Genomic DNA, 11,373 nt, shown 5'->3' with positions numbered 1-11,373 from the left:
ATCCACATCAACAATTTCAAGAATCATATGAACACATACAAACTTGAAATTTTGATTATAACTTTGAAATTGGTCCACCATCATCATTACCACATCAAAAACAGGTTTTATGTGTCCAAAACAGTTTAAGGTAATGATTCTAGACCAATTCCATTACCAAAACTCGAAGATATGCTGTCTGGGGGTCCAACTCGTCGAATGCATGAACCAACTCGCCGAGTTGGATGAGTTTTGCCTTGGACTCGTCGAGTCCCTTCATGGACTCGGCGAGTCAGCTGTGCAGACAGCATAAAATCTTCAATTTTCAGCAATTTGCATCAAGTATTTAAACAAGCAAGCCTAGGCTCTGATACCACTGTTGGGTTTTAAGCAATCTAACACTTCCTAAGTGTGCATGCAACCCTAATAAACCTTGGATCTATGTTTGTCTAAATACATGCAAAATAATAATTTTCCAAGGTTCATAACCTATCTAACATGACATGGGGTACTTTTAAACATAAACGAATTAGATGAGATTACATACCTTTTGATGATGAGTTTGAATCCTAAGGAGTTTGAGGGCCAAGCACCAATAGTGTGAATGCCTCAAATGGAATCACAAATCACCACAAACTCTTGGAAAACTTTGAGAGAGTGTATACACACTTATAAAATCGGCCACACACCAAGTCTCACACAACTAGTGCCACTAGTGGCTATTTCATGCAACATAAGCATGCTTATATAGTGTACATGATTAGGGTGAAACCCTAATAACCCATGACCTTTCCTTTTCCAAGGATCCATGGGTTAAAAGCTCCATGGATCATCCATGGACTTCCATACAAGCATAGCCCATTAACAAATGAGTGTTAGCCCACACTATATAAAACCAATAGCCCATAATCTAATTAGTCTTCCTTTTAATCTCTAAATTAATTCATAATTAATTTAAGACTAAGACTAATTAAATAACATGACTTCATATTAATATATTATAACTTATAATATATTAATAAACATATGTGTATAACTCTCATAAAATTATCCATAAATAGTTTGGATGAAATGCAACCCAAATGGACCATGCCGGGTCGGGTCAAGTATATACCAAATAAGTTATGGACTTAGACACCTTATCCAACAGACTCCCACTTGGATAAGTATAATAACTATATTTGCGTATGTTACTTCAGGAACCAACCAGCAATCGTAGCTCTCAAAAACTCTGTTGAACTATGAAGCGCCATTTTAGATAAGTGATCGTATAATCCTCTGTTCTCATGATATCAGCCGGACAAATACATGGAACAACGTCGTACTTATTGTCTAGCAGTTTGTTTCCCGATTTCCGATTTGTTTGACAAAGAACTTAATCGAACACATCAATTTAGTTCTGACCGGCCGGTACATAGGTCACAACAAAATCATCGAGGGGCCCAGATATCGCTTCTATTTCTAGAAGGAACAGATAAACTTCGACTCATATGCTTGTTCTACTACTTGTTGAATTGTACACAAAGGCACGTTTTATAACATCAAGTTACTGATGCGTTTACGTGCAATCAATGCACAACCAACTCATAGGTAACAACTCATATCTATAGGTTTGAAGATTTATATGATATTATAGTCTCACGATCACTCGATATAAATTCCATGAAGTGATACAAGTGAGCGTGGGTTTATTCCAATACTCATAACTTATGAGCACTCATGAATGTTGTAGCAACCATTGCTATGACTAAACCCATTTAGCCATCTACAAACTCGATTCATGACAGTCTTGATTCATACCTACTTCCAACATATGAACGACTGTGGAGTGTTTAAATAACTTAGTCATTCGGAAAGAATAACCTAGCTATTTTGGAAGTCAAAACATGCAAAGTGAAACACAATAATAATCGAATCCAATATGGTCTCAGAACCCTTTTGAATATAAATAGAACCACCTTTTATTTATCACCATATTGATTACACATTATTCATTGTATAATGTTTCAAACAATCAACTTAAGACTTGAATAAAACAACAGTCGTCCCATGCTCCTAGCATGTACACTTTGTTTTCTAAACAATAGTTATGCCATACTCCTAGTATGCACACTATGTTTGTCTATGATTCTTACATTGTGATGTAGATCAATTGAACATGATTCCATTGATACTCATTTCACAATCCCAAATCCTTATTGTAAATGTGAGAATCCCCGATTCCTATCATTTACCAAAAACTGTTAGATTTTAAACTTTTATGCAATGTTCCTCTTGTAATGATTATGCACAAAGTCACCAAAACCTTGTCACCAGTCATTACAGAGTATTCCAAAGAAGGTCAACTTCTATGGAACGGAAGTCTCATATTCAAAGTACATTGCTTTGAACATCCTTCTTGCATTAAGGTTTTCTAATCTTACATAGATTGAATAACTTCCACCTATGGAGACATTTCCATAGTCCCATTTTGACTATCACTTCCGAACAAGAGTTACTTCTTTTTAGAATATGTCAATATGGTCCTTTCCGACAGCTTACATCATACTTCCAACTTTCCCTGAGCAACCAATCTTTGGCGAACCTCAGATTGTCCACGACAATTGCTTAATCACTTTAGTCATATCCAGTTCTAGACTTTTCCCTTCTCAATGCCTTAAGCATTTAGAAAATTTAGAAAAAATAAATATTATAGCACATGAAATCGATCCTATATCCGAAGCATATGGGACACGATTCATGATGTTTGACATAAAGACATGATACTAGACAAGTCTTTTGCTACAATATTTTTTATTTGCCATGTTTTCAAAATTTAACTATGAAGAGGGATGCCGTAGTCATAATTGAATTTTGAGAACGCAATATATATAGAATTTCCTTAACTCGAACCATTCAGACATAAAATTCATACATATATCCTTGACTAAAGATGATTAAAATCTCAATCTAAGCTTTAGAATTGAAACGAAGTATAATTTCCTCTCCCTTAATTATAGCAAAACACCTTTTCAACCCCTGCAACTTCACGAATTGAAACTTTGTTTTCTATAATTAACATTGCTAGCTTGCAATACTAATCATAATTATCATGCTCCCACTAACATGATGATTATTAGCATAACACTTATGCTCCCACTAGCTCTGACATATTTCCAGAAATCTGCTGGACTTCTGAAATTTAGATTCATACATCCTTTCTTAGATAGCTCACATGTGTGTCTAAACAATTTTCAGAACTGTGAAAAGGGATGCCATAATCATAGTCTCAATTGCTTAGGCATTTGCCATTTTTCATAAGTCCATGTTAGTGTGCCGGTTAACCACACGCGCTCCACTAACGACTTTTGAAAATGCAAATAACACAATTGATATCTACGTAAAATCTACTTAGTGAAAGCGTTTCCTCACCATCATTTTCATGAATCGGAGAGAAACCTTATGACACTTAGATTTTATATTTTATGAGTTCCTATCCATGTGAATTTGTCAAAACCATAATCACAAGATAAGGTTAGTGACAAATTCAACCTTACATGGATTAAACTTGTTCAGTCTTAGTTTCTTGTCACCTTGGTAGCACAAGGCCCACCAATGCTTCCAAGTTGAACTCTGATAACTCACATGCAAATTCAACTTATTTGAAGTAGGTATAGAAATAAGAATTATGTCAACACGATAGGTTGCAAACCTTAAGTCGTGTGCTAGTGATAAATTACAGGTTTTACTCTTGATTAAATCTTGTAACTCTTTCAGGATCTTTAAGGCTCCCACTGTCCCCTTGACATATAAGTTTCCCCAGTCAAGAACCATTCCTTGACAAAACAAATAGTCAAAGGATAGTGCGGATTCTTATCAAGACTAACACTTCACACAATTGATCTTAGTTGGTCTTTGTCTCATCCAAGACATCACAACTTACCAATCTCAAATGTACAAGAGTAGAAAACATTTTACTCTTACATTTGACTAGTGTTAATAAATTTTCCTTTATGTCACTCAAAGTTACAATCTTGGAGTACGACTCTAAGAATTGTTTTGGAACGAAGTATGACTCATCTTCTTGATTTTAACCAATCCAACAATTCATGACCTCTCTTCTTAGTCATAACAATGCACTAAGACGTCCTTAGAGTATGAATTTGTGATATGGTTTCATAATCATTAAGATGATCATGAAATATGATACTAAAGTACTCTCCCATCCTTTCAGATTTGAGAAACTTTTATCTTTCTGCCTAATTTGATTCTTCTTATTTGTTTTGTCATACATTGTAACCTTTCCAATGTTACAGAATTATACTTAACTTCATAAGTATAATCATATTTACTAATCTTTAGTAAATCATGACAAATCAATCTTTGTGGTGGACCTTGACCAGCGCACACCTAGTGTACCTAATTCCTTAGTCCTTCAATTGACTCACATATACATGTGATCAAAGAATTAGTCTTAATTTTTCAAAGATGAAAATTCTCATTCATCATACAATACAACTTGTATGATTCCAAGTTTCTGTCCAATTGAAACTTGGGTGATGAAAAACTTTTTTCATTTGGTAAATTCAGACACTTCCACAAATGAAAGAATCAAATCCACTTTCCAATATTGCTATTACTAGAAATATATAAGCAACAATTTTCCACAAATGTCATTGTAAGGATATTTTTAAAATAAATAAAATTAAAACCTTTTTTTTCTTTTATTTTAAAACTTTGCGGAAAAACTTATCCTTACAATCCACATGAAAACCTTGTTGTTATCTATTCGTAAGCAATATATTATAACTCTTAAGCAACAGCTCAAAATTCTGATTACCGAACCATGCGATCGAAACCCACCTTCGCAATCAGAATCAACATATACTTACTTTAAGCTTCCTATCTTTTCTTTGATTCTTAAAAACATCAACATGTGACCCATTCACAATATGTAATAAGAATCTCCAAATAAGAACTTAATAGAGTTAGACAGTGGACTTTACCCGAAGTAGAGTCAGAGTGCAGTTCATGGACTCGTCGAGTTGGCTAATCAGAGTGCAGAAATTCATGTTTTTGGCCAAAATTGGATATAATCATTACCCCAAACTACTTTGAATCATAAAAATATGTTTTTTAAGATATGGTAGTGATCATACTCGTCCAATTGAAAGATAATTTATCAAAGTTTTAAAATAGTTGTTGTTTTATATAATAAACCAAATTGTTTTAACATTGTTGATATAGAATTGCCTTGTATATGAGTTTAGTTAGATAGAGAATTATATGATAATTTAGTTGTTGGAAATATGATCTAATTGATGTTTAATGACCTTCATAACTTGTCCTCAAGTTATGGAAAATGAAAGGTCTCATCATTAAAATCAAATTAAACTCATAGGTTATGAATGTGAAGAGTTTTGACAAGTTTCAAAACTTGCCCTCAAGTTTTGGAATTTGCAAAGTCTCATTAAACGAAACTTTAATTCCAAACCCTAGAGTTTTAAAAGTTAAAATTCAACCCTTATACTTTATAATATTATAAGTTTAATATATATATATATATATATATATATATATATATATATATATATATATATATATATATATATATATATATGACAAGTCGCTCTTACCGTTAGTAGGCCTCATTCACGAAGTCGGTCTATAAGGGGGGTATAAGGTTACTGTCTATAAAATAGTGGTTTAATGAGTGTCCACTCTCACCCACTACTTCCTTGACTTGTGGAGGTTCATTAGACAAACGGGTATGTTAGGACACTAATTCTCCCTCATTAAAAGTATAATGATAAATATACAGTAACTAAACTTCTATTTAATTCCTAATCTAATTTCTTTAGGAAAAATGTGAAAATGGTGCTAATCCATGAAATTACACTTTGCACCTTGTTAATCCGTTAGTAGAGCGTGTGTGGTTAACCGACACACTAATCTGGGACTGACAATGTGTGGCAAAGGGTAGCTTGAGGTTAATCATAGATGAATGGAGCGTGTGTGGTTAACCGGCATATTGATTAGGTGATTTGTAACATTGGTTGTACCATGTTAATTTGCATGGTTATTCACACCTTGTTTGTGATTGACTGATTGTTGACGAAAACGCGTACTCGCAAGTATACGAGGTCGTGCAAGTAATATAGTCGTAAGACCAGATATCGAACCCACAGAGACTATCCTATTATAAGAAAGAGAGAACTAGGCAATTGATTGCAAAAGTGATTGATTTTATTAAACTAAAGAAACTACTAAAATAAAATTAAACTAAATTCAGCAACGTAAAAATGACAACTAGAATAATCGAACAAACAAGGAAAACAATTAAGCGATTTAAAAATTATGAGAAATATGAGGTTTAGTTGACTTATACGGGTTCAACGGTTCTTCTAATGCAACTAATTTGTTAAACCAATTATATAGAAACGAATAACTTAACACCAACAAAAGTTATCAATTACCTCTCGGTTTCATGATTCGATTTAAAAAACATTCAATCATATCTCTATGTAGTTCATGATTTTAAAAAGCATTAAGTCCAATGGTTTTGTTAAAAAAAAGCCCTAACACACGTCTATGTTAAGTTTAAGCGAGATAACAAAACCGCACATTCATATTCAAACGATGTCACAAATAAAGCTTCTCTCGAAGTCAATATAAGCATGTAAATATTAAAATTAAACCAAGTAAATTAACCCTAACCAACGTTGATCAAATGTTAGCCAAAATCAAAGTTACCGGTCAAAACTTCATATTTTTAAAATAAGCACACATTTGAATATGTCATTCAATTTCAACAAAATTGGTTTTAACAAAATCAACTACATTAAAATTACCATCTTACCCTAATCAACCAAACCCACAAGATTACTATTCCATTAAACTAAAATTGAAAAACTATAAAAAATAAAACCTAAACATCATTCTCAAATTAAACTGTGCACACAAAGCTATTAAACATAAGTTACAGTATGATAAATACACAAATAGACAAAAAAAACGATAATAAACGATTAAAACAAAGTTAAGAAATTAACCAATTCATTCGTTCCATTTCCCATATTGTGCGCCTCTCCATCTCATAGCATCCGTGTGTTTATGGATTGTGCAACATCAAAATAATCGAAGGTGGACGGTGGTGAAAAATGTGTGAAGGAATGGCGGCCGTGGTTTTTTTTACTTTGCGTAGGTTTTTTTTCGTCTTATCGTCCCTTTGATCACGTAAACAATTATATATATATATATATATATATATATATATATATATATATATATATATATATATATATATATATATATATATATAAAGCATAAGTGCATGAATGATCCTCCAACTATCAAGAATTGAACAACATTACCCCTAGCCTTCAACTTTCAGCTTAGTACAACTCTAGCCCTTGATCTTCCACTTTAATTCAATTTTTAATTTTCAGCTCTTTTTTTTTTCCTAACAGCAAACTAACTTCAACTTCAACATCGATTATGACCAGGAAAACAACCGATTCAGCGAAAACTCAAAACTTCAAACTTGTAGATACTTGTGTTCAGTTTCCGAAACATCTTGAATCGCCTAAATCGGAGTCCCGAGGAGCCAGATATGATGAAAGCACTGAGACATGGTCAATCTGCCAAACATCTTTTATTCGCCTTAATTGCTCGTGATGAATTTATCTTCTTTCAAATCCGTCAATTCCTTGCCGAAACCATTTGGACATTATAATATGAGTCCAACTCCCACCAAGACTCGTAGAATAAGTGGTGGGGGCCTAAGAAGCCTAGGCAATCTTGTATACACAAGATAAAATCCATCAATTCCTTATAAATTTTTGAACTTCATAAGAGGAAGTCAAACTCCCACCATGACCCGTAGACTAGGCGGTGGGGAACCCATGAAACACAGGTTGCACTTGCATTAACAAGTAAAATGAATACCGTCGATTCCGATGCAAAGCACGATGTGCTATATTATGGATTTCATGCAAGAAAACCATCTCCCACCAACCTGTAGAATAGGAGGAGGGGAACTCAAGAAACTCGAGTTGCACTTGTGATGACAAGTGGTGATGAAAACCGTCAATTCAAATGAGAAGCACGTGGTGCTATATTATGGATTTCGTGCAAGAAAACCATCTCCCACCAACCTGTAGAATAGGAGGAGGGGACCTAAGAAGCTTAGGTGAACTTGTAAAAACAAGTTAATGAGCCGTCAATTCCTTTAAGAATTTTGGACTTCATAAGAAGAAGCCCAACTCTCATCCTCCTATAGAATAAGAGATGAGGAACCCATGCAAGACATGTCAAAAACCCAACTGAATGGGTAGAAAAACACCAACCGAGAAATATTATGTCGATTACACTCACTAACGTAAATTTATCTTTTTAAGCTCAAAAAATGATGTAAACTGTAAAATCTGGGGACAAAAATAAGTTTTTTAGTTCATTTAGAGATCGAAAAACGAGCACTAAACACTTCCCTAAACTTTAAACATTGCTCGTCCCGAGCAATAAAAATAGAATAAAAAGAATACTCCCTGATGGTATGTCGTCTCACATAATATGATAATCCAAGAACTCATATTGTTGACGGCTGATCTCTAAGCATAGTTCGAACTTATTCCTTTCCACGACTCTCACTTCACCACCAACTACCTGGATAGCAAACAAGGGCTGCACACTCGACAGATTTATTAGAACAAAACAAAACAAATAAAATGAAATATGAAACCATGAATAAACAAAAATAAATGAAAATTTCAAAAACAAAAATAAAATAAAACCAAAACCAAAACAAATAATAAAATAAAAAAAAAACTAAAATAAAAATAAAAATTAAAACTAAAACTAAAACAAGAAAAAAAAAATGACCAGATCATTCTCCAACTGGCTTCAGGTGAAGCACAGCCACATCCTCTTTTTCTTCTCCAAAATAATGTTTCACTCGTTGCCCATTCACAAGGAATCTTTCTCCATCCTTCTCATTTATTAGCTCCAATGCACCTCCTGGACAAACCCTGGCAATCCTAAAAGGGCCAGACCATCTTGACTTCAGCTTTCCTGGGAATAACTTTAATCTTGAATTGAAAAATAAAACTAATTGTCCTTCAGTAAATTCCCTTCTCAAGATCTTCTTGTCATGCCATTTCTTAACTTTTTCCTTTTGAATTTTGGCATTCTCATACGCTTGCATCCTAAACTCTTCAAGTTCCACCAACTGCTCCATTCTTTTCTTTCCAGCTGCCTTCATGTCTAAATTCAACTCTTTCAATGCCCAATAAGCTTTGTGCTCCAACTCTAGTGGCAAGTGGCATGCTTTTCCAAACACTAGCTGATATGGGGACGTCCCCAAACTTGTTCTGTAGGCAGTCCTATAAGCCCATAAAGTGTCATCTAACTTTGTTGACCAATCTTTTCTTGACCCATTTACAACTTTTTCAAGAATGGTCTTCAACTATTTGTTATTGGCTTCAGCAAGGCCATTCGTCTGAGGATGGTAAGCAGTGGCAACTCGATGCTTTATCTGGTACTTAGCTAAGATGGCTCCTAACATTCTATTGCAAAAATGAGTGCCTTCATCACTGATGATAGCCCTAGGAGTGCCAAATCTAGAGAATATTTGCTTTTTTAGAAAATTGATTACGGTTCTCGCATCATTTCTCACACATGCTACAGCTTCAACCCATTTAGAGACGTAATCTACTGCAACTAAGATATACATCTTTCCATCAGAAGGCACAAAGGGTCCCATGAAATCAATCCCCCAAACATCAAACAACTCCACTTCCATTATATTACTTAGTGGCATCTCTTGTCTTCTTCCAATATTTCCAGTCCGCTGGCATCTGTTACATCTTTTCACAAACTCATACGCATCTTTAAATAGACTTGGCCAATAAAATCCTGAATGCAGGACACGTATTGCAATCTTTTCACCTTGAAAGTGACCTCCATATTCTGAGTTGTGACATTTTTCTAGAATTTGCTTCTGTTCCATTTCTGGGATACACCTCCTTCACATCTTATCAACATTTAGTCTAAACAAATACGGCTTATCCCAAAAATAGAATTTAGCATCAGACATTAGCTTCTTCTTTTGATGCCAACTAAACCCATCAGGAAATACACCACCAACCAAGTAATTCACAATGTTAGCATACCATGGGTGTTCTCCACTCACTCTCAAAATCCTCTCATCTGGAAAGCTATCTTGAATCACTGGTTGATCATATTTTGTACTCTCTTTATCTAACCTTGATAGGTGATATGCAACCACATTCTCAACTCCTTTCTTGTCTCGCACCTCCAGATCAAACTCTTGCAACAACAAAATCCACCTGATCAGTCTTGCCTTGGCATCCTTTTTTGCCATCAAGTATCTGATTGCTGCATGATCCGTGTATACAATCACTTTTGCACCAATAAGATATGATCTGAACTTTTCAAGTGAGAATACCACAGCTAAAAACTCTTTTTCAGTGGTTGTGTAGTTTAATTGGGCGCCATTCAGGGTGGTGCTAGCATAGTAAATCGTGTGGAAAAACTTTCCTCTTCGCTGCCCAAGTACTGCACCAATGGTTGTATCACTTGCATCACTCATGATCTCAAATGGCTCATCCCAATCAGGTGCAACAATGACAGGTGCACTAGTAAGTCTTCTTTTCAACTCCTCAAATGCTCTTTTGCATGAACCATCAAAGATAAACTCTCAATCTTGCTCCAAAAGTTGGGTAAGTGGCTTTGCTATTTTTGAGAAATCTTTTATGAAACGCCTATAGAATCCAGCATGCCCTAGAAAGCTGCGAATGCCCTTGACATTGATAGGTGCTTCAAGTCTTTCAATAATCTCAATCTTTGCTCGGTCAACCTCAATTCCTTTTTCAGAAACCTTGTGTCCCAACACAATACCCTCTTTTACCATAAAATGGCATTTTTCCCAATTTAGCACAAGATTATGTTGAACACACTTTTGCAATACCGCATTCAGGTTTTTCAAGCAACTCTCAAATGTATCACCATGGACTGAAAAATCATCCATAAAGACTTCAACAAAATTTTCAACCATGTCTGAAAAAATAGACATCATGTACCTTTGGAATGTAGCTGGGGCATTACATAAACCAAAAGGCATGCGTCTAAAAGCAAAGGTACCAAATGGACACGTGAAAGTAGTTTTGTGTTGATCTTCTGGTGCAATAGAAATCTGATTATATCCAGAGTATCCATCCAAAAAGCAGTAAAATGACTTACCAGCAAGACGATCCAACATCTGATCAATGAACGGTAATGGGAAATGGTCCTTCCTAGTTGCGGTATTTAACTTTCTGTAATCTATATAAATCCTCCAGCCTGTCACTGTCCTCTTTGTGATCATTTCCCCAATCTCATTTTGGACTACTGTTGCTC

At 34.7% G+C, this 11,373-nt stretch overlaps 1 protein-coding gene across 1 annotated transcript; it reads right to left on the bottom strand.

Moving 5' to 3' along the window:
* Positions 1-8,842: 8,842 nt before the first annotated feature.
* On the bottom strand, positions 8,843-9,217 carry LOC128127266 (uncharacterized). Its single transcript, XM_052765713.1, has one exon. It carries the CDS (start codon positions 9,215-9,217, stop codon positions 8,843-8,845), a length of 375 nt encoding a protein of 124 aa, XP_052621673.1.
* Positions 9,218-11,373: the final 2,156 nt, after the last annotated feature.

Source organism: Lactuca sativa, chromosome 1, assembly GCF_002870075.4.
Source record: "Lactuca sativa cultivar Salinas chromosome 1, Lsat_Salinas_v11, whole genome shotgun sequence".
NCBI classification, from domain to species: domain Eukaryota; kingdom Viridiplantae; phylum Streptophyta; class Magnoliopsida; order Asterales; family Asteraceae; genus Lactuca; species Lactuca sativa.
The sequence above is the reverse complement of the archived record's forward strand: the minus strand, read 5'-3'. Positions and strand labels throughout refer to the sequence as shown.